Here is a 25306-nt window from a genome sequence, read left to right on the forward strand (position 1 = left end):
AACAGTTCTCTGGAGACAATATGGCAGCTCAGAGGAAGCCAGTGTTGCACAGCTTCTAAAGAATAAACAAAAATCAGCAAACCTGTAGAGACCAACCAAGAAGTAATGGAGGTTGACAGTAATGCTTGGACTATATTGAGCTTATGTGTTGAACCTAAGATATATTGCCAGTACAGGACCCATTACAAAAGAGATAACTACTCAACACAGAACCACAAACGTTTAAAAAAAAAAAAAAAAATTCATCTCAATAGATGCACAAATGTAGCATTCTTAAAAGTATGGCAAAACAGGCAAACAATTCTCCTCCCAAAACTTCTAATCCCAATAAAGGAATGAACAGATATTGAAGGGGATAAAACTGCAGAGAAATCCTAAGAAAAGTTTATTATTAAAATGGGAAAGGGATTAAAAAAAGATCTAAGGCAATGTTTTTCGCAGCACAATTCACAATAGTCAAGTTAAGGAACAAACCTAGGTGCCCATTCACAAATGAATGGATAAACAAAATGTAATATTTATATGCAATGGAATATTATTCAATCATAAAGAATGAAATTAGGGCATTTGTTGATGAATGGATAGAAATGGAAATGTTTGTGCTAACAAGCCTGACCCAGAAAGTTAAGGATTGAATTATTTTTTCTCATATATGGAAGTGAAACCAAAATAAGGGGGGGAAAATTTTAGAAAAGGAGGGAAAGAATCCCATGAAAATAGAAGAGATATCAGTGGACTAAAGGAAGGGGATTGAGTAGGAGGAAAAATGGACAGGAAAAGGGAAGAATGTTGCAATGAAACTATTCAAACTTTCCGATGTACATATATGAATATACTATAATGAACTTCAAAAAAAATCTAAGTAATGAATTGAGAGAGAAAACAGAGGAAAGATGATTTCATTAAAGAGACAGATTTTTTAAAGAACTTATCAGAACTCCTGGAAGTGAAAGATTAAAAATCAAATATAAAACTCAGTTCTAAGTATCAACAGATTATTACATAGAAATATTTTCAGGTTTTGAAGAGAGTATTAGAACTTTAACACTCAAACAGTTTTAAAAAAACAAACCATGATCAGTATATACAAGAACTGTGTGATAACATTGAGAGACCAAATGCAGGACATGGTCAAATAGGTTAATGACATTAATAACCTTTTAAGTAACATAGAAAATTATCCAAATCTTAGAGTGAGATGGAAATTCACATACAGGATTCATATAGAACCCCAAATAAAAATATCAAAGAAGAACCTCATAAATCAAACCATCATAAATCAAAATGTCTAAAAGAATAAAGATAGAATATTAAAAGCCACAAGAGAAAAACATCAGGTCACATTAGAGACTAGTCAATAAGAATTACTTCTGACTTCAACTCTCACTCTGAAATCCAGGATGGCTTGGAATAATTCAAATTCTAAAATTTAAAGAAAAAAATGCCAATTAAGATTGTTATCTTAGCAAAGTTATCCTTCAGAATCAAAGAATAAAAACTTTCCACGATAAGGATAAACTAAAAGAATTTGTGAGCACTAAGCCAGCTCTACAGAAAACACCTAATGAAAAGCTATACATAAAAGAACTCACAAACCCAGAGCTCTCAAATGAAGTTCACTGAAAAGTCAGTAAAACAAAGGAGAACCAAATTAAATATATGAAATAAAATGTCAAGAATAATCATCTCTCAATTATAAGTATGAATGTAAATGGTCTCAACTCTCTAACAGACATAAGACTGGCAGACTGAATTAAAAAACAAGATGCAACTATATGCTATTTCAAAGAGACTCATCTTACAAAGACATCCATAGGGCTGAAAATAAAAAGAATGGAAAATATCCCAGGCAAATGCAGTTCTAAATCAAGCATGAGTGGCTAGTCTCATATCTAATGAGGCATTTTTCAAGAAAATTCATCAGAAGATTTTAGGTAAAGGGAACAATCTAACAATAAATAGTAAATATGTCCCAAATGACAGTGCATCTAATGACATAAAACACCTCTTAACATGAAGTATCAGGCCCCAACACAATAATGCAGGGAGATTTCAACACACTCCTCACGGATAGATTTCCCAAACAAAAAGAAACACTGCTATAAATCCTCAAATATTCCAGAAATCGAAATGGATGGAACACTCCCAAATGTATTCCATGAAACAAGTATCCTGATACCAAAACCAGACAAGGACACCCAACAGACATCTGTAAAATACTTCATCCAACAACAGCTTAATTCACTTCATTTCAGCAACTCTGAGAACATCTTCCAAAACAGATTGTAATAGATTGTAAATAGGTCTTAAATATGGGGGAAAAAATTCATCTCATGAGATCATAATGGAATAAAATTAGAAATCAAGAAAAGAAAAAAATCACAGAAACTGCATAAACACATGCAAACTGAACTACATACACTTTGAGCAAAGGATCAAGAAGAAATGAGGGGAAACGTAGAAGGACTTCCTAGAATCAAATGAGAATAGTGATACAATATACTGAAACCTCTGAGACACTATGAAATTGGTTCCAAGAGGAAAGGTTATAGCATTAAGTGCCTACATTAAAAATACACAAAAGATCCCAAATAAACAAACTAATGTTACATATCAAGGCCCAGAAAAGCAACAAATTCCAAAGCCAGTAGAAGAAATAATGAACAGAGCTAAAATTAATGAGAATATTTTAAAACTATAAAGATCCACATGACAGAATTGGTACTGATCCATCCTTAGCCAAACTTACCAAGAGAAGAGAAAACCCAAATCAACAAAATTAGAGATGAAAAAAGATATCACCACAGACATTTCTGAAATCCAGATGATCATTAGGGACTATGTGAAACATCTGAATCAATCAGAAAATAAGATAAACAAATTTCTAGACACATATCTCAATTGAACCTAGAGGACATGGAAAACCCAAACAGATCATTATGAAATAGGATTTTTAAAACCTTCCAACGACAACAAAAAAAAAAAAACACCCCACACAGGGTTCTCATCTAAATTCTACCAGACCTTTAAAAACTAATGCCAAGCTTCCTCAAAATTATTCCATGAAATAGAAATGGAGGAAACACTTCTGAATTTATTCTATGAATTGAGTATCACCCTGATACCAAAACCAGTTGAGGACACATCAAGGAAAGAAAACTATAGACCGATAATACTATGAGCATAGTTGCAAAACTCTTTAATAAATTACTAGCAATCTTCATTCAAAAATATATTAAGATGATTATATACCATGATCAAGTTGGTTCTATCCCAAGGATGTAAGATTGGTTCAACATACACAAATCAATAAGCTAATTCATCACAAATAAGGAAAATATCATCAGTAGAAGCAGAAAAAGCATTTAAAATTCATTACCCATTCATATTCAAAAACTGAAGAAACTAGGCATAGAAAGAACTCAACCCTACTCAAGTTTAATAAACACACAGAACTCAAAAAATTATACACTGAGGACTTCCATTTTATTACAAGAGACACAAATCAGACCAATCCACACATGAAAAGACACCTAGGATATGATATCTGAGAGTCTAGAATGCAAAGTTTACATGCTCTCTGTCCCTGCAGTCAGGGTGCACCACTCCCAACACTACTCAGGAAGTTCTCCTTTGCTTCAGCATCGAGTTTTTATTGGGGTTTCCTTATGTAGGTATGACTCAGTGAATCACTAGTCATGCACTTCAACTCAATTTTTACTCTCTTCCCAGATGCTGGGCAAGTTCAAAGGTTCAGCCTTTTAATCACATCGTTGGTCTTTCCAGTGACTAACATCCAAAGACATGTCAGTAGTATAATCTCACATGTGATCCAAGGGGCTCAGGAGTAACAAAAAAGCTATTATTTGGTAAGTGCAAAGTATTTAGATTTTTTCCTCACAAGAACCTGTAACAAGGGCAAATCAGATTCTTTATTGCACAACAGTCTGAAAATGCACCTTCAGTTTGTAAATCAGGAAGCCACAAGGCAAAATAGTCACAAAGAAAGAAACTAGATTGCTATGTATTGGGGAATAAATTGGGGATGTGGAAGTAGTTAAAGTACGACCCATTTCTGTAAGAAGTTCAATTAAAAAGATGATCATTTATACAAATAGGTGTGAAAATGGAGGAAGAAAGATGCACAAGTAAGCAAGTGCTTTGCTCCAGGAGAAAGTCTTTAAGAGGTTGCTTGGCTGATGCAGCTTTATCTTCAATTTACGTTACTACTCTCATCCAACTTCTTGAGTTTTTCAACATTCCAACATACTTTAACATTTTCTTTATAAGAAATCCTTATTGCTATTCATCTGCTTACAAAATTTGCAGAACTATACAATTTCTTCATCCTTTGCACAGATGAAAAGGCTTCTACTTTTGGCAAAATAGCAATGACCAAGTGTCTTGAAAACCACTTACAATAAAAAAGATCAAGAAGTGCGAAGAACCTGACAAACAACCTTTTAAAAGTATGACTGAATTCACAGCAAAACATTCTGGGAGTAATAAACATCATAATAGCTAGAAGCAAAGGAAATAAGATGGCAGTGATGCTTGGGTTAATAAGAGTCTGGTTATAACACATGACAAAGAATGAAGATTATTATCTTGAGCCTGTGTATTAGGTAGAGCTGTGACTCTCACACAGACACCCATGAAGGACAGTGTCTTCATTCAAGGCAGTATTTTCTATCTTGTCACTGAACATAAGAAGTAGGCACAGTCTCTTCTGAAAAGTCATAACCGTCACTTTGGCTTCTTGTGGGTACAGTTTGATTTAACGTTACCAAAGGATTTACAAAACCTCAAGCCAAGAATTAACATAAAGTTGTTCCAAGGTGGTAAAGTGCTTGGAATTTTTGGCAGAAGGAACATAAATCCATGCTTCAAAAAACACACCCTATTCCATGACCAAAGGATTATTGCTGATAAAGTCCTGCCAAACATGAATTTACAATTCAAATTATAAAGCAAAGACGGAAATAAATCATGGGCAAAAGTGAACAGGAATGAAAAAAGTTGGAGAACTACCAAGAAGTGCAATTAGCTATAATGTATAAATTGTTTAAATATTAAAGGACAAAAAAATGTAAAAACAAAAACTAATCACATTTGAGAAAGGACTAAAAGGAACTCCAAATAATTGAAAAATATTAGTATTTTTAAAAATTCTCAACAGGAGATCAGAAGTGGTTACCCAGGATGGAACATACCAAAAAAAAAAAAAAAAAAAAAAAAAAAAAACCAAATATGAAAGAATTTAGGAATCATAATGACAGGATATAAAGAGCTAGCCTACATGTAGTAATCCTTAAAGGGGAAAAAATAGGGATATGAAATGGGGCACAAAACCCAACACTGAATCAGATCAGAATCAATATTGAATTAGATAATCGAATCCAAATTTTGTAGAAAAGATGAATCAAAGTTTATAAAAGACAATAAATCCAAAGAGAAAGAAAGAAATCCACATCACAAACTCAATAATAGCTATGAAAAAGAAAATATGAACACTGAGAAAGAAATAACAGATTTAAAAGGAATACAATTTATAAGTTAGCACACTTCTCAAAAGCAGCATATAAGCCAGGAAACAGGGATATACTCTACTTTCAAACTAATGGGGGTAAAAATAACTACAGACTTAGAATTTTATACCCAATCATCAACAGTAAAGGAGTAATAATCCTAAAAGAATTTAGCCACTAGCCCTATGGAAGTCATTTTGCCTCTGAGGAGCCTGAGAATAAAGTATATATAAAAAGAGAGAAACTGGGACCTGGTGACATTTCTGAGCTTATGCATAGAAGTGACCTCAATGCCAGCTTAATATTTAGTCTTGGGGTAATACGTCTTCACTATTTTTTTAAACCAAAATATAAGTCAAAAATATCCAAAAAAAGTTATCTTACACATTTCTAAGCACCACCACTACCACCCTCAGGCACAGTGTAACAGTCAATAAATTGTCTTTAAAACAAAAATAAAATTTGAAAACTTAAAAGTCAGTTAAGGAATCTGTATAAAATTATGTGAGAACAAAGGAAGCCATGGAATAAAGTTGAAGCAACTCTAAGCAGCCAAAAGAATTTTCATATGATAGGGTAGCACATGAGGCAGATCACACTTCTATTTTTTGTTGATAGGTTAAAAAGATGCCAATACTTCCCACCAATATAAAAACTTCAACTACCAGTAACAATCTCAATTGCATTTATGGTTACATGATTACAAGTGGGACAGTTTTAGAGTTGGCAGGATGTAGTGCCCAGAGTTAACTGAGGCTTTGGAGACCCTGCCCCAAATGTTAAGAAATTTTAAACAAAAATGGTTACTCAGTGGCTCCAGTGAAAGAATGTTGCTTAGAGTCGACTTCCAGATTAGCCGATTGTCATCTTTGAGCTCTTTTATAACTCTAAAAAGTTTTAGATAACTGATAGCGATTTGAAATGTTTCTTGTCTACAAACATGCACATAAATTCTGTTCAGTGGAGGTTCACTAGACTCATCTATGAAAATTCCAGTTTTATCTGTTTTTAAATTCATTTCAACATTTTTTAAGCCATAGAAGTTTGTGTTTCTCTGGATTCAGTTTTGAACTAGTTGTAATAGTTGTTTAGATTTCTCATAAATTAAGGAAGCCAAGCAGGGTGATGCACCTCTTTAATACATGTACTCAGGAGACTGAAGCTGGAGGATCACAAGTTAGAGGCCAGCCTGCAGAATTAAAACAAAAAAGGGCTGGGGATGCAGCTCAGTAGTACAGCACCCCTGAGTTCAGACCTTAGTATGACACAAATTCATGATTTTACTCTTTTTTGAAAATTATCTTTTAATATCAACAAAAATGAAGCAATGTCTCTGAAAGAGACCATATTTCTGAAGTTTGCTTCAAAATAAGTTGTAAAGTTTTGTGTTTGAACCAGCTCCTCGAATCAAAGTTTTATGGACTTCATAAAGCATAATTTGTTGGTTTCGTCTGACTGTATCTTAAATTATGCTCTGATTCACAAACTTAAATTACGTGGTCTAATAGAAATTCCCACAAATGTTGAACTAAGTAACTGCTATACATTTTTATATGCTTTATTTAATCACATGTAAAACAATGATAGCCCTAGCACATTAACTGGAGCAAGATAAAACTTTTTTACCTTTTCAGACACAACCAAAAGTATTTCCAACCCCAAAACTACTTTACATGTAATGCTGTATTTATTTTTTACAAGTAGGGAAAATGTGGTCCAAGGGGTTGAGCATTAAGGACACTATACCATTAGTAATCAGAAAACCTAGAGATTTGGGTCTTGTTCTACTGTACTATACCTTCTCTGTGCAATAAAGCTTTTCAAAGTCCTAAATTTAGACTGCAATGTTAAGTTTATCATTACTATATTCACAGAATTTTACCTAGGAATAGGAGGAAGACAATATGTTCTAGATATTACAGTAGGCACTTTGCTATCCTATGTTTATTTTGGTGTAATAGAGAAACAATCCTGTCATCTCGAAATTATTCATCTAAAAGAGTGCCAAGATTTTGCATGCTGATTTGTACTAGAAAATGAACCAATTTTAAAAATTCAAATGCAAAACTGAACTCCATGGGCCACATGTTTGTTAAATATCTGTATCCTGTACTTTTGAGAAACTTCTTTGGCCTTTAACATAACTGCTTATTTAATTCCACTTAAAGTTTCATTCAAATTTATATTCTACTGACATCATTTTTGCATTCTTCTCCAAATAGTTCATATTACATTATGAAAAATGATGATAGCAGAAGAAATTCCAGAACAGTCTTACAATCTTCAATACTATGAAGTTCCTAAAGCAAATTACTATAACATCTTTAGGTCATCCAGCCTAATTTAATGACATTTAAATGCATTCCTATCAAAATTCAGCAAACTAATACACTGTAGGGTTTGCCTCTTTTATCTATGCTCAGGAGTGAAAAATACTTACCCCATGTTCCTTAGCAGCTGTGACAACTTTGAGGAGGATATCTTCGTCAAAAAATGGTCTCACAGCGTCATGAATAATCACAACTTCTGGCTTTGAAAGTTTGGAGTTGAGCCGATTGTCTGCCAGTGCTCTTAGTCCATTGAAAATTGACCTGTGGCGAGTCACTCCAGCTTCCACTAGTGAGATGCTTTTATGCTTATACTTCTGAATGATATTTTCCATGGCTTGCATGTTCTCTTCAGTTACCACCACAACAACGTCCTTTATCCAACATGCTCTGAAAGGAAAGTAGTTATACATTTCATATATATGGATTCTTAGACCTGTAAAGTTAATAGAAAACTGAACTGAAGCACTAATAAATATCAGTGTATTTACAGAGGGAGACTAAAAACTAATAATCAAATCAGGTTCATGCATTTTTATTAGGGGCAGTAAAAAGGTTGATGGAAAAGAACTAGTAAAAAATATATATATACATGTGTTTCATACTGTAGGTATATATGGTGCTTTGAATTGTATGCAGAGTATTTAACCTAACACATACTATATTCTTTATATACAATATGTCACATTTTTTAGTTAAGTTAAATTTGAATAATTAGAGTATCAGTAGATTATTTGAGTGAATAGTCAATAGGCATATGCTTTTAAATTTCTATTTTCTAATGTTTTCCCCCTCAATGGGATAAGAACAGCTTGAAGAACTTCTCAGTTTCAGAAACTGAATGTCTCTTTCAAGATGTCCACTGAGTTGGCAACTGACCATTTAAAACTTAAAGCTAGAAAACTCACCTAACAAAAAACATGGCTACAGGAGATAAAGAATGTAGTTTAACTGGGGAAAAATGAGACTTAGATGGAAAAAAATCTCCCAATTCAGTGAAGCTAAAGGAATTGTTCTGAGTCAAATGTAAAATAATTTTTCTATTGTAAAATCATTTGCTAGAAAAAAAAATCATTTGCTAGAGAAGGACCTACTGACTTACCGAACTGAAAATAATTCATACTATGATTGGTTACAGAATTCAAAAAGTCAAACTTCTCTTGGACACCAGTGCTAAAGAAAGCGGGTGTCACTGTAGACAATGTTCCATAACCAACAGGGCCAAAGTAGGACAGCTGCCTCTGACCCATGTCATCAACTCTGAATAAAGGTCACTTAAAAATTAATGTAATAATTAGCATGTGAAATCAGATACATTCATGCTAGAACAGTTAAGTCTTGAAAATAAATCGTTTCACATAAAATAATTTTTAAAAATTAAGCACTATGTCTTAAAAACATTTTTCATGTTTCAACTCATGTAATCTTCACAATGTCTTTCATAATATGGAAAATAAGTCAAGAGGATATGAATATGCAAGTACATTTTTCTATATTAACATTTTATTCTAAGAAAAGAACTTGAATCAGAAAAACATTTTTGCCATTTTTCATCAAGAAAACACATTACATTTCTTTCAGTTTTGGAGCATAGGCTCCATGATAGAGGCAATATCTGTTTTGCTCATTGTCTTATACCCAATTCTTAGTAGATGCTCAGTAAACATTTGTGGAATAAATAAATGGTCAGGAGCAGAATAACATTACATACCCACAGGCTGCTTGATCATGAAAAGAAGTAATCCTCATTACTCTAGGAAATTACCAAAAACCAAAAACAAACGAACAAAACAATAAAAATAGATTCCTGTGAGGGGCAGTTTTTGATTATTTTCACTGTTTCTAGATGTTGAACTCTACTGACTTCCAAGTCCCAAGGCTCCTAGGGAGTCAGGAATACTCATGTTTTCAGACACCAAAAGAGGATTTTAATCACAAATTAAACCAATGCAAGAACATAGGATGCCAAAGAACTATTTAGATATTTTTTCTCCTGTGCAAGGGATGGTACCCAGTGCCTTGGGTATGCTATGTTCTCTACCACTAAATCACACCCCCACCCCCAGTCTATAGTTTTTATAGGCAGTAAAGGGGATTCTTGAATATAATGGTTACTTTCTGGTTTTCTTTGTAGCACATCCCCCACTCTTTTCACCAAAGATTTAGCAATTCTAGAACTTGCACTACATTTACACCCTAGAATTTATACTGTTCATAAAGTCGTCAGCAAGAGGCAAGCAACAGTCCCTCCTTAATGTAGAGTTTCCTAAGGCTCTGGTTTCACTGCTATAGCTGTGAGCCATCATTCTCCCATAATTTCATCTCCCCTATATTTTAATGACTCTAGGCTCTTAGCTTTCTCCTTCTCATCTTATCCCAACACAAGTCATTCTTGCCACTTCTGAATGATCTTTCTCAAGGGTGAATTCTGAGGTCAAACCCTGCTCTGGAGCAAGGCCCTTGGAGACCTGCCCTCAGCCAACTTGCCACATAAACTTCCTTTCTTCCATGTAGTTCTTACTCTCACACCCAAATGTTCCCTGAAGAGAGGGCACTGCATTCTCTTACACACAGCTCTCCGCTTGCACTGCTTTCATTGCCGCAACACTGCTCCTACCTCCATTTCTCCCCATTCCCACCCATCCTGTCCGAGTCTATTTGCTCCTATCTCAATTCAGGCACAGTCCCCACCAAGGAAGCTTTCTTTGACTGTCGGCTGGATACAGACTCCTACTGTCTACTAGGTTTCATCTCCAGTCTTATTAGACACCATACCACATTCTAGTAAAAATTTTCTATCACCCTTGCCAAGTTGCCAACTCTCGGAAAGCAGACTCCTCCCCAGATTTGGTACATGTTTGACTTTTAGTAATACTAATCGTAAAAACAGTTGTTAAGAAATATGGAATGTTTGCTAACTACCATGGACTGTGTAGAGCATTCTGCCTGTGATATTTACTTCATATCCACATCAGCCCTATGAGGCCAATCACTTTAATCCCAATTTTATAGATGAGGACACAGAGGCAATGACCTACCCATGATTACACAGCTAGAAAGTGAAGGAACCAGGAGGCTGTAGTCCCAATCTGACTTTGGAGCTCCTACCTTTAACCTCTGAAAATGAGCCAGCACTGTCTTAGAGGGAAGGTATAACATCCAGGAGAGAAAACAATTCTGGGTCATTTTGCCTCCAGCACTTCATTTATGTTACTAAGATTGAACCATAATGACACTGCTGATTTTCCAGCCAAAAAGTCAATTTTCTTAAAATGTTTTTAACTCAAGCCAAAGTAGGTATTCCTTCAACCACATAGTCATTGAGTCATTCAACAAACATCAAGTAAGCATCTAGCACTTTCCAGGTACTATGCTAGACACTGGTGATACAATAATAAACAAAGACTGACAGCATTTCCTAAGTCAAAGATCACAAGTCAAATATCTGCTAAATGAATATTTGATTAGGAATACAAAAACCATTTTTAAATTCTAAAAAGTTATAAAAAGCAATCTATATGTGTCAATTATTTAATGTGACATCACACTGCCTTCTTTTTAAGAGTTATAATACATGTTCAATTAAATCAGTGGGAGGATCTTCCTACAAAGAGAGATTATCAGATTTGTTCCTCAAGCTATTCACCTATGTTACTTTTCATAGAATATTCCACCAGAAAAAACAAAAATATATTACAGCAACTTTAAAGAGATCATATAGCAAATTTTTAATTAGAAAAAATTACATTGAACTGGATATTAAAGAATTAAAAGGTAGTTGAGTGTGGTGATGCTCACCTGAAATCTCATTCAGGAGGATCACAAGTTCCAAGCCAGCCTCAGCAACTTAGCAAGGCCCTAAGTAACTTAGTGAAACCCCATTTCAAAATAAATATAAAAATGTGGCTCAATGGTTAAGTGTCCCTGGGTTCAATGCCTGGTACCAAAAATAATTTTTTTTTTTAATAATTAAATGAAGGGATATCATAGGACAAAGTCTTCAAATATCTGTTCAGTAAATTCATGGGATTAAACTTTACCAGATTGCCTCAAAATAGCTATAAAACAATTCTCTATGTTCCAAAGAGAGCAAAGTAGATATAGATTACAAATATAGACTTAGACTTAAGTCTATATTTGTGGCCTTAGACTACTTCAAACAATGTATGAAGGTCTAATTATAATGTTTTAAACCAGTGTTCCTCAAACTAGATTTCAAGACCCATTAGTGTGTCATGAAATCAATTTAGTAAGACCAACATCATTGGGTAAATGACAGATTTTAGAAAAGTTAAAATGCATAGCACATAACCAGGGAAAAAGTTCCACAAAAGTTTAGAAAACACTGAGACCACTTGAGAAAAACAGGTCTATTATGTTATTTTGTTCAATAACCAAGGATATACCCAATACTTACAAGCTGTTATAAGTACTTTTGTATTTCAAAAGATTTATTCACATTCTTTTCTAGTTATAGAATTAAATTTTAATACTATAAAAGGCTTTTAATAATGTAAAAATCACAGGACTGAAAAAGACCTTAAGTACCTCACACAGTGCCTGCAGAACAAATATTTGCTGAATAAAGGCATCTAGTCTACCTCTTAGCTGAAGGCAAGTCTACACCAAACCCCCAGCAGCCTAATTCTATCAAGTTCTCTTGATTATTTCCTTCCTAGCACATTCCATAGGCAAATATAAATCTAGCCCCAAGCTCCATAACACCTACAGACATTCTGAGGAAGAAATTTAATATCTGAGAATTTATTTTCTACTGAAACAATGATTATTACTTACAAGCAGTATTCTGCTCTGACAGTTTAATAAATTCAGTTGAGAACAGAACCTTTAAACAAATGCTTTTTTAAAAACATGGGGAAAAAAAATAAAAATCAAACCCTATTAACACCTCCCAAGTGCTCTAATCCAGGCTACATAAATTCAACCTCAAAGGGACAGTGGCAGCTGCTGCTCATGATCAGAACACTCTGGGTGCAAATGTGGCTCTGAACTGCACTGTGGCCATTGTCTATGGATTTCCAACTCTCCATACCTAATCTGATGTTTTAGCACCAAAATACAGAATTGGTGTGACAGCATGTTCTTGACTGCCTTCGCCGTGTCAAGTCTCCTTACTATGGCCTGTGAAATCTTCCAGTTATCAAGCCTACATGTCGTGGTCTTGTTTTGAACAAATTGGATATGGGTCTGTGGAAACACAATATCAACTTCTAATCGTGTGACCTGTACAAAATACAGTAGTCCTATTCCTTTCCTTGACTTAGACTTGACCCTCTTAATAAAGCCTTAAGACAAAAAGTCAAATTCATCTATCTGATCACTCACTAAAAGGAACCTATATATCTTTGTCCAAATCCTTAATCCAGTTACTCACTGATACTAATCAGTTCTACTTCTTAAATAGGTCTTCTGTCTTCCCCACTCCATTCCTACTACCTCAGCTTAATTTACAATGATAAATATTGCTCATGTGGACTAAAATTCATGTATTTACTTCTAGTCTACCTCATTCAACAGAATTAGCAGTGGTTTAAAGAAATATAGTAGGACAGACTCAGGAGGGTGAGGCAGAAGGATTGCAAGTTCAAGGCCAGCCTTCTCAGCAACTTAAATAAGACCCCATCTCAAAATTTAAAAAAAAAAAAAACAGGGAGGGGCCTGGGGATGTAGGTCAATGGAAAAAAAAAAAGGCAAGAAAAAATAATCATAGGTTGCAGGACAGAACAGTCGTTTTAAGCACATAAGAAAACAAAAATTGAAAGAAGCAAGGAGGTTAAATATACTTAAGTTGATACATTGAAAAAAAATCTTGGTATATTAAATAACTAAATATGGACCTCCTCTGATTTCCTAAGCAATAAGGAAGATTTCATCTCATTCCAATCAGAATGGCAATTATCAAGAATACAAGAAACAGTAAGTGTTGGCAATGATGTGGGGAATTGCTGGTGGGAATACAAAATGGTGCAGCCATTCTGGAAAGCAGTATGGAGATTTTCCAGAAAACTTAGAATGGAACCACCATTTGACCCAGTCATTCCACTCCTAGGTTTATACCCAAAGGACTTAAAATCAGCATACTACAGTGACACAGCCACATAAATGTTTATAGCAGCTCAATTCACAATAGCTAAACTATGGAACCAACCTAGATACCCTTCAACAGATGAATAGATAAAATTTTATTTATATATATATATATATAATGTATATATATATATAAAATGTATATATATAATGTATATATATATAATGTGTATATGTATATATATATATATATATATATAAAATGTATATGGAATATTACTCAACTTTAAGGAATTAAAGTATGGCATTTGCCTGTAAACAGATAGAACTGGAGAATATCATGCTAAGCAAAATAAACCAAACCCAAAAAACCAAAGGTTAAATGTTTTCTCTGATACACACATGCTAATTCACAATGGGGGGTTGCAGCACTAGGGAGGAATAGAGTTACTTTATACTTTATATTAGGTAGAAGGGAGTGAAGGGATGGGGAAGGGTATGGAGGTAGGAAGGATAGTAGAGTAAAACAGACATTACTACCTCACATACACACATATATGACTGCATGACTGATGTGATTCTATAATATATATAATCAGAAAAATTTGAAGTTATACTCCATTTATGTATGATTTATCAAACTGTATAAATGCATTCTGTCATCTACAACTAATTAGAACGAATTAAATTCATTAAAAAAAAAAGATAGGTAGAAGGGAGCCGAAAGGAAGGAAAAGAAAATAAAACTTTAAAGGCCTAAAAAAGAAAAAGAAGAAAGCAACCAACCAAACCTCAAATTGCAAGATTGAGTTTCCATTGTCTACACATGGATCTGTAAAACTGTTTTTCAAATGTACCTGGAATTGTTATGAAGGCACTACTTCACTCTAATCAAAGAAACAGAAATGTGGGTTGGAATGCCAATATATTAATATATGATGACATGCAATAGTGTTACAAGTAATAAATATCTAAAAAAAAAACAAACAAACAAAAAATGTCATTTAGGAGGGCTGGTTAGTCTACAATAGCCGAAACAATGGACAAGATGAAAACTACAAGTTCAAGAAAGAGGCCATGGGGGGTTTCAAGATGGCTGACTAGATGGCGGCTGCATTTCATGTTGCTCCAGGACGCAGGATTCAAAAGAGGAGATAGTGAGAGACTTGGGACCAACTCAAAGCCGCCGGGAGAGTCTCTCCTGTTGGGGAGGTATCCCAGATGGGGCGGTAGCCCCGGAACGCAGGGAACTTTCTGAAGTAGAGTTGCTCGGCGAGATGCCCCTCCCCCCGCTGGAGCAGTAAACACGAACAACTGGGATCATCGTAGAGGAGGCGGCTCAGCATAGCGCTTGGACTCGGAGCAACCACTGGGGCTCCAGGCGGCTGCCTGAGGAGGAGCTGCCTGGCAAGCCGTTTGGACTCAGAACGATCGCTTCTGAACACCGGGGGGCTGCCCGGAGGAAGAGGAGGAACATGGCGGGTCGCTTAGTCTAGGAGTGACTGCATCAGAGCTACAGGCGGTTGCCAGAGGAGGAGCTGCGTGGGGAGCTGTTTGGACTCAGAACGACCACTTCCAAACACCAGGGGGTTGCCCAGAGGAAGAGGAGAAGCACAGCGGGTCGCTTGGTCTAGGAACGACTGCATCAGAGCCACAGGCGGTTGCCAGAGGAGGAGGCGAGTGGTGAGTTGTTTGGACTCAAAGCGACCGCTCCTGAACACCCGGGGGGCTTCCCCGAGGAGGAGGAGGAACAGGGTGGGTCACTTGGACTCGGAGTGACTACCTAGGGCTACGGGCGGTTGGCGGGAGGAGGAGAAGCGAAGTGAGTTGCTTGAACTCCTAGTGATTGCGTCGGAAACCGGGCAGCTGTCCGGAGGAGGAGGTGTGTGGTGGGTCTCTGGGTCTCGGAGCTATTGTACGGGGCTCCAGGTGGCGGCTCAGAGGAGGGGCCGCATAGCCAGGCGATTAGGTGCAGACCAGGGTCCCAGGACCGGCTTCTTGCTGGAAGAGCCGCACAGAGATACGCCTAGGGACAGAGCGAAGTTTCCAGGACTGCGGGCAGATACTCTGAGGAGGGGCAACCTAAGGAGACTCGTCTGCGAACGGTGAGGCTCCCAGGCCCAGGAGGTAGGTCCGGGCCCCTGGGAACGTTGCAGAGGAAGACAGCCCAGCCCAGGCGGTAGTTGTAGATTGAGGGGATTCTCTAGGAGGGGAACTGACCAGCGAGACTTCCCCACTGGGTGAGTCTTCCCTGCCGGGTGAGGTTTTCCCACAAGGAAGGTAAAACCAGAGACACAGGCTCAAACAGGCCTTGCCTCAGCCCGCAGCCTAGTTCCCCTTTGGATGACCATTGGTCAACAAGTGGAGGCACCTCTGCCCACTATCAGGGAATATACCCCACCTGAGGGTCACCATCCCTAGAGAGGCAGCTTCCTTGTGGAGCACCGCATTATCGACTTCCTCCAAGACTGCAGGCTACTGAAGGATAGCAATCTTCAGGGACATTATAAGTCAATAGAGGAAATCTGCAATATCTTAAGGACCCACTGATTCCTGAACAATATGAGAAAACAAGGGAAGAAGATGCCCCAAACAAATCTAGATGTTACACCAATAAAATCCACGACAACATGGCAGAAGAAATGACAGAAAGGGAGTTCAGAATGTACATAATTAAAATGATCAGGGAAGCAAACGATGAGATGAAAGAGCAAATGCAGGCATTGAATGATGAGATGAAAGAGCAAATGCAGGCATTGAATGATAGCACCAATCGAGAGTTAAAAGAGCAAATACAGGAAGCAAAAGATCATTTCAACAGAGTTAGAGATATTGAAAAAAAACCAAACAGAAATCCTTGAAATGAAGGAAACAATAAACCAAATTAAGAACTCCATAGAAAGCACAACCAATAGGATAGAACACCTGGAAGACAGAACCTCAGATATTGAGGACAAAATATTTAACCTTGAAAACAAAGTTGAACAAACAGAGAAGATGGTAAGAAATCATGAACAAAATCTCCAAGAACTATGGGATATCATGAAAAGGCCAAATTTGAGAATTATTGGGATTGAGGAAGGCTTAGAGAAACAAACCAAAGGAATGAACAATCTATTCAATGAAATAATATCAGAAAATTTCCCAAATCTGAAGAATGAAATGGAAAATCGAGTTCAAGAGGCTTATAGGACTCCAAATACACAAAATTACAACAGACCCACACCAAGGCACATTATAATGAAAATACCTAACATACAAAATAAAGACAGAATTTTAAAGGTTGTGAGAGAAAAGAACCACATTACATTCAGGGGGAAACCAATACGGATATCAGCAGATTTTTCAATCCAGACCCTAAAAGCTAGAAGGGCCTGGAACAACATTTTTCAAGCTCTGAAAGAAAATGGATGCCAACCAAGAATCTTATACCCAGCAAAACTTACCTTCAAATTTGATGATGAAATAAAATCATTCCATGATAAACAAAAGCTAAAAGAATTTACAAAAAGGAAGCCAGCATTATAGAACATTCTCAGCAAAATATTCCATGAGGAAGAAATAAAAAACAAAGAAGCAAATCAGCAAAGGCAGAAATTATCCTAAAGGAAATGTCAAATAAAGGAGGAACCAAGTTGTGTCAAAACAATAAATAAATAAAATTTAAAAAATGAACCAAATGACCGGGAATACAAATCATATCTCAATAATAACCCTGAATGTTAATGGCCTGAATTCATCAATCAAAAGACACAGACTGGCAGATTGGATTAAAAAGTAAGACCCAACAATATGTTGCCTGCAAGAGACTCACCTCATAGAAAGAGATACCCATAGACTAAAGGTGAAAGGATGGGGAAAAACATACCATGCACATGGACCCAGCAAAAAAGCTAGAGTATCCATCCTCATTTCAGATAATGTGGACTTCAAGCCAAAGTTAGACAGAAGGGATAAAGAAGGACATTTCATACTGCTTAAGGGGAGCATAAATCAGCAAGATATAACCATCATAAACATCTATGCCCCAAACAGTGGCTCATCCATGTATGTCAAACAAATCCTTCTCAATTTTAGAAACCAAATAGACCGTAACACAATAATACTAGGTGATTTTAATACGCCTCTCTCACCACTGGACAGATCTTCCAAACAAAAATTGAACAAAGAAACCATAGATCTCAATAACACAATCAATAATTTAGACTTAACAGACATTATAGAATATACCATCCAACCAAGAGCATATACACTTTCTTCTCAGCAGCACATGAATCCTTCTCTAAAATAGACCATATACTATGTCACAAAGCTAATGTTAGCAAATACAAGAAGATAGACACTACCTTGTATTCTATCAGATCATAATGGATTGAAGTTAGAAATAAATGAAAGAGTAAAAAACAGAAACTACTCCAACACCTGGAGATTAAACAATATGCTATTATATGATGAATGGATAACAGAAGATATTAGGAAGGAAATTTAAAAATTCTTAGAGGTAAACGAGAACAAAGAAACATCATATCAAAATCTCTGGGACACTATGAAAGCAGTACTTAGAGGAAAATTTATTTCATGGAGCGCATTTAATAAAAGAAGTAAAACTCAACAAATAAACAACCTAACACTACAGCTCAAAGCCCTAGAAAAAGAAGAACAGACCAACACCAAAAGTAGTAGAAGACAGGAAATAGTTAAACTCAGAGCTGAAATCAACGAAATTGAAACAAAAGAAACAATACAAAAAATTGACAAAATAAATAGTTGGTTCTTCAAAAAAATAAACAAAATTAATAAACCTTTAGCCACACTAACAAAGAGAAGACGAGAGAAAACCCAAATTACTAAAATTCAGAATGAACAAGGAAATATCACAAAAGACACGACTGAAATACAAAACATAATTAGAAGCTATTTTGAAAAACTATATTCCAACAAAATAGAAAATTTCGAAGACATCAACAGGTTTCTAGAGACATATGAATTGCCTAAACTGAACGAGGAGGACATACACAATTTAAATAGACCAATTTCAAGTAATGAAATAGATGAAGTCATCAAAAGCCTACCAACAAAGAAAAGTCCAGGACCAGACGGGTTTTCAGGCGAGTTCTACAAAACCTTTAAAGAAGAGCTTATTCCAATACTTCTCAAAGTATTCCATAAAATAGAAGAGGAGGGAACCCTCCCAAACTCATTCCATGAAGCCAATATCACCCTGATACCTAAACCAGACAGAGACACATCGAGGAAAGAAAATTTCAGACCAATATCCTTAATGAACATCGACGCAAAAATTCTCAACAAAATTTTAGCAAATCGCATACAAAAACATATTAAAAAGATAGTGCACCATGATCAAGTGGGTTTCATCCCAGGGATGCAAGGTTGGTTCAACATCAGGAAATCAATAAATGTCATTCACCATATCAATAGACTTAAAGTCAAGAATCACATGATTATTTCAATAGATGCAGAAAAAGCATTTGATAAAATACAGCACCCCTTCATGCTCAAAACACTAGAAAAAATAGGGATAGTGGGAACATTCCTTAACATTGTAAAGGCCATCTATGCTAAGCCCATGGCTAATATCATTCTAAATGGTGAAAAACTGAAAGCATTCCCCCTTAAAACTGGAACAAGGCAGGGATGCCCTCTTTCACCACTTCTTTTCAATATCGTCCTTGAAACTCTAGCCAGAGCAATTAGACAGACCAAAGAAATTAAAGGGATACAAATAGGAAAAGAAGGACTCAAACTATCCCTGTTTGCTGATGATATATATGATTATATACTTAGAGGAACCAGGAAATTCCACCAGAAAACTTTTAGATCTCATAAGTGAATTCAGTAAAGTAGCGGGATATAAGATCAATGCACATAAATCTAAGGCATTTTTATACATAAGTGATGAATCTTCAGAAAGAGAAATTAGGAAAACTACCCCATTCACAATAGCTTCGAAAAAAATAAAATACTTGGGAATCAATCTCACAAAAGAGGTGAAAGACCTCTACAATGAGAACTACAGAACACTAAAGAAAGAAATTCAAGAAAACCTTAGAAGATGGAAAGATCTCCCATGTTCTTGGATAGGAAGAATTAATATTGTCAAAATGGCCATACTACCTAAAGTGCTATACAGATTCAATGCAATTCCAATTAAAATCTCAATGATGTACCTTACAGAAATAGAGCAAGAAATTATGATATTCATCTGGAAGAATAAAAAACCCAGAATAGCTAAAGCAATCCTTGGCAGAAAGAGTGAAGCAGGGGGTATCGCAATACCAGATCTTCAACTCTACTACAAAGCAATAGTAACAAAAACGGCATGGTATTGGTACCAAAATAGACAGGTGGATCAATGGTACAGAATAGAGGACACGGACACAAACCCAAATAAATACAATTTTCTCATACTAGACAAAGGGGCCAAAAATATGCAATGGAGAAAGATAGCCTCTTCAACAAATGGTGCTGGGAGAATTGGAAATCCATATGCAACAGAATGAAACTAAACCCATATCTCTCACCATACATGAAACTAAACTCAAAATGGATTAAGGACCTCGGAATCAGACCAGAGACCGTGCATCTTATAGAAGAAAAAGTAGGTCCAGAGCTTCAACATGTCGGCTTAGGACCAGACTTCCTCAACAGGACTCCCATAGCACAAGAAATAAAAGCAAGAATCAATAACTGGGATAGATTCAAACTAAAAAGCTTTCTCTCAGCAAAGGAAACTATCAGCAATGCGAAGAAAGAGCCTACAGAGTGGGAGAAAATCTTTGCCAATCATACTTCAGATAGAGCACTAATCTCCAGAATCTATAAAGAACTCAAAAAACTCTACACCAAGAATGCAAATAATCCAATCGACAAATGGGCTAAGGAAATGAATAGACACTTCACAGAAGAAGATCTACAGGCAATCAACAAACATATGGAAAAATGTTCAACATCTCTAGTAATAAGAGAAATGCAAATCAAAACCACCCTAAGATTCCATCTCACCCCAATTAGAATGGCGATTATCAAGAATACAAGCAACAACAGGTGTTGGCGAGGATGTGGGGAGAAAGGTACACTCATACATTGCTGGTGGGGCTGCAAATTAGTGCAGCCACTCTGGAAAGCAGTGTGGAGACTCCTTAGAAAACTTGGAATGGAACCACCATTTGACCCAGCTATCCCACTCCTTGGCCTATACCCAAAGCACTTAGAATCAGCATATTACAGAGATACAGCCACATCAATGTTCATAGCTGCTCAGTTCACAATAGCCAGATTGTGGAACCAACCTAGATGTCCTTCAATTGATGAATGGATAAAGAAACTGTGGTATATATATACAATGGAATATTACTCAGTCATAAAGAATGATAAAATTATGGCATTTGCAGGCAAATGGATGAAATTGGAGAATATCATGCTAAGTGAGATAAGCCAATCTCAAAAAAACAAAGGATGAATGAAATCACTAATAAGTGGATGATGACACATAATGGGGGGTGGTAGGGGTTAGTGTTAGGGTTAGAGTTAGGGTTAGGGAGGGGGGCAAGAATGGAGGAAAGAAGGACTGTATAGAGGGAAAAGAGGGGTGGGAGGGGTGTGGGGAAAGGAAAAAAATAACAAAATGAATCAAACAGCATTACTCTATGTAAATTTATGATTACACAAATGGTATGCCTTTACGCCATGTACAAACAGAGAAACAACATGTATCCCATTTGTTTACAATAAAATTAAAAAAAAAAAAAAGAAAGAGGCCATTTTTGGCCATTCTTATTCAGAGTAGTGGGAAGGGAATTCCTCTGACAGTACATTCCACTGCATCTTTTGTAGGTCTGGAATGCTTACCAATTGGACAGCACCTAGTCCCAGATTTATATGGGAAGACCAATTATAATGTTTTTGTTGAGCATGAATCACATCAATGAACAAGTTTTCTTAAACAGGTCCTCCACATGACATCTCAGGAAACCTCAGGAGTTATGGGCAAAGCCTCCAATCTACTCTCAGGGGAATTCCCATTCCACAACTCTGAACAAACAGGGACAAAATTGGCCTTTCTTGTTCTTGTACTTGTTATCTTATTCATTTTTTTGTTATTCCAGGTAAACCCATCCTTCTAAATGACATTTTCTTTCCTTATGTAGTTGAAACCAGAAATCACATTACTGGCAGGAATTTTTGGTTCCCTAGGATCCCCCAGTTCCCCTCTCCTCCAACTTTTTTTTTTTCTTCCCCTGATTTAAAAATCAGAACACGTTGCCATTCTGTGACCCAGTCAGCTGCAAGTTTTTCCCAGCAGGTTTCATCCCACACCAGGGCCTTGAACATTCATAAACACTGATAAAGATGTTTGTTTTCTAGACAGGCTAAATAGTGCCAAACCTGAGCTCAAGTTCCTTAACCGCTCATTAATCCCATCCCTTTGACTGTTTCATGGAGATACTTTGGTAGAACATCCCTTTCACTGTGTCCTGAGGATAAGCTGCAGTACTCTGTAAACTCCCCTAAAAAAGTGCTTTGGACTGATGACTGATATTTAGTGCTTTTCTTTGGAATTCCAACCAGCCCCATCTTTGGGATTCCAACCAGGTATTCCCTTGAGGGAATCTCCTGCTGCAGCTTTTGGGGGGACTCCAGTTGAAGATTTTGAGGGGCAAAATAAAGTGTTACTCCAGATCCAGGCAGTACACTTTTCTAAACAATAAAATTTAGATATGAGTTGATCAACAGTGAATTTTATAGATTATCAGCACTTCATGCCCCCGGCAATACCACTGTTGCCTGATTTCTTCGAACAACATTTCCATGTAGAAACTCAAATCACAAAGCAATAGTTAAAACACACATACACAAAACACACAAACCCGCAATAGTTGCAGAAGGGCCTAAATCCCTGACCTCAGTTCCTTATCAGTAAAATGACCAAAAAAGTTTGTCATAACCTATTATAATTTATACTTCAATTCCCTTAATAGACTATTAAGATTTCATGACTGCTGTTATCAATTAAGTGAAAATAGAAAACAAGTGTTCTTTTTGCCTTATTTTTCCATAAACAAGACTTTTCCAAACACTCTTGTTTTATAATTTTAAGGGTCCACCTATCTCAGGCTACCTCAGAAGACACAAAAAAGCAAATTAATAGATTTTTTTTCCAAGGGATGGAATGTTAAGTGTATAAATAACTACAATCCCCTCTAATTACCAAGTTGATAATGATCCTGCTGTTCAAGATCCATTATGTCCCATAGGATTACCTGCATATATGAGCTAAATTGTTACAATCTCTAGGGCACAAGAACATTTTAGGTGTGTGACTGTAGGATGTTTCAGGGACCTAACCTCTGAGAAACTGATAGGAACTGGAACAGTTTCAAAGTCTATGAATTTCAGATGTAACCACTGATTACATTCATCAAAGGTGATTATGGCTCTTTACGTTTTCCTTGTTCAAACGCCAATATTCAGGAAGTAAAATAAACTTAGAAGCAACAATTTTGGCCCTTTGACTTCTGAATTGTGGTGCGGTGGGGGGTGCCTTTCTGGATAACACGCCAAGGACAATGGCCTCCTGGAAAGGCTGTTTATGCTGAAGGATGTCACCTATCTTGAAATGCAAAATGGTTCACTTCGATTCAAGGTTTAACCTAACCATCTCACTGGCTTCAAAAAGATGTTTAAACACCTTGCAAAACTACATGGTTCTTTGTAATCCCGCTGCTTCCCACTTCTTCAGCCTTTTCCCATGTGTCACATTACGTGATGCTAAAAAAGCAAAAAATATCATACCCCTTACTTTTTCACCTCCTTGATACTACTCCCTTAGGGTAGCCTTCCACCATTCCCCTCTGCCTTCTCCATTTCTTGAACTAGTTCCCTACAGTCCCTTTTCTAAAAAAAAAAAAAAAAATAAGGGGTCTACTGACTTCAATTCCACCCTTTATTCCATTTCCACTATTGAAACGTCAGGTCTGCTCTCCTCTCAACCTTGAGCACTTTGGTAACTGGCACGCTCTCACACACACAGAAGGCGCTCAGGAAACAAACGTTTGAGTGAAGGAAAAAAACGCTCAGGAAACCGGAAGTGCTTCCACTACAACTCAGTGCACACATGCGCAGAGAGCGCGGGCTAGACAGACTCCTAGAACTGCTTCCCTCTGGGCCCCACAGGGGCCACAGGTAGGACCCAATGTCCCTCAGACCCAGCCCATGTGCTCAGCGAATCCAGCTTCACGTGCTGGACTTCACCCACCCCCGCCACGTTATCTGAACACGTAAAGGGCTCCGAGGGCAGCTTCAGCTTCCATGTCCATCTGCTAAAAGGCCAGAGCTGCCCGTCTCTGAAGCACTGGCGGGAAAAGAGCTCACGCTTGAGAGACTGAGCCCCGGGATCCGGCCCAGCAGTACCCGGAGGTGAAAGCTCGGCGCCGCCAGTGGAGCCGCAGGGCAGGGCGCGGGAGGCCGGCCTGGGACTCCGCGGAGGCACGCCCGGCGCCGCATTACCTCTCCAGGGCCTGCAGGGTGTAGCTGATGAGCGGCCTCTCCAGGACTGGGCAGAACTGCTTCGGGGTGGGGACGCCCATCCTCTCCCCGCACCCGCCCGCGGGCAACACGGCGGCCACAGCGAGCGTGCGGCTCCCGGACTCAGCCCCGGCAACACTCAGCACGGAGGCCGAGGCCGCCTGGTCCGCGCCGCACGGGCTACTCAGGCAAGGCCCCGGCTCCGCGGGCCTGGAGCCGCCGCGCAGTCCCGACTCCATAACGGCAGTGGGTGGCGCGGCAAGCCCCGCGAGTGCCGGCCCGCAGCGCCCCGCGGCTGCTCGTGCCCTCCGCTGGGGTCGCGACGTGGGCTGATGACAAAGTGCGCCCTGAGCCGCCGGACCCTGCCGTGGCTGGCCTCAAGGGGACGAACCGCGGCCGCAGCTGAGCCTGCCTGTCTTCTCTGGCCTCTGCACCCGGCCCAGCGCCCCCGGCAGGCCCGGCTTCCTGGCTTTTAGCTTCTCCCGGGACAAGCCCAGCGTGCCGCAGGTGTTTGTCCTTACATACCTAAGGGCCCCTTACACTTAACAGTGCACACGCAACAGAGGTCAGTCAGACCCATTCCTCTCTCCAGATATGTGGATGTCGCAAGCAGTAAGAGAGGAATCGAGTTTGGTTCCAACAAGTGGATTTTATTCACGCAATACACACTCAACAGTCCCAATAATAGCAAGTCAACTGAACATTCCTAATAATAGCAAGTAACAAATACATTAAAGATTCACCCTCTTATTCACCTAGAGTCCAATCCCCATGGATTTGCTCAATGCAAAGTCTCTTAGCCAAGAAGTCAGTCAATAAGACCGAAGGGATTCTTCTCAGCCGTAGCCTCTCTCAGCT

The 25306-nt window shown here is 37.8% G+C and overlaps 1 protein-coding gene across 2 annotated transcripts in view; it reads right to left on the reverse strand.

The window, feature by feature from the left end:
• The window catches only part of Crppa (CDP-L-ribitol pyrophosphorylase A), a 322232-nt gene extending 297323 nt beyond the window's left edge, over positions 1-24909 (reverse strand). Inside the window, exons 1-2 of one of the 2 annotated variants that reach the window (XM_047562282.1) lie at positions 24431-24909; positions 7969-8245 (exon numbers count right to left, since the gene is read on the reverse strand). In XM_047562282.1, coding sequence (XP_047418238.1) covers positions 7969-8245; positions 24431-24687 — 534 coding nt within the window. In that variant the 5' untranslated portion in view covers positions 24688-24909. The remainder of the gene's footprint in view (positions 1-7968; positions 8246-24430) is intronic. The other variant, XM_047562281.1, reaches the window with a different exon arrangement.
• Positions 24910-25306: the final 397 nt, after the last annotated feature.

This window comes from Sciurus carolinensis, chromosome 8 (assembly GCF_902686445.1).
Source record: "Sciurus carolinensis chromosome 8, mSciCar1.2, whole genome shotgun sequence".
Lineage (NCBI taxonomy): Eukaryota > Metazoa > Chordata > Mammalia > Rodentia > Sciuridae > Sciurus > Sciurus carolinensis.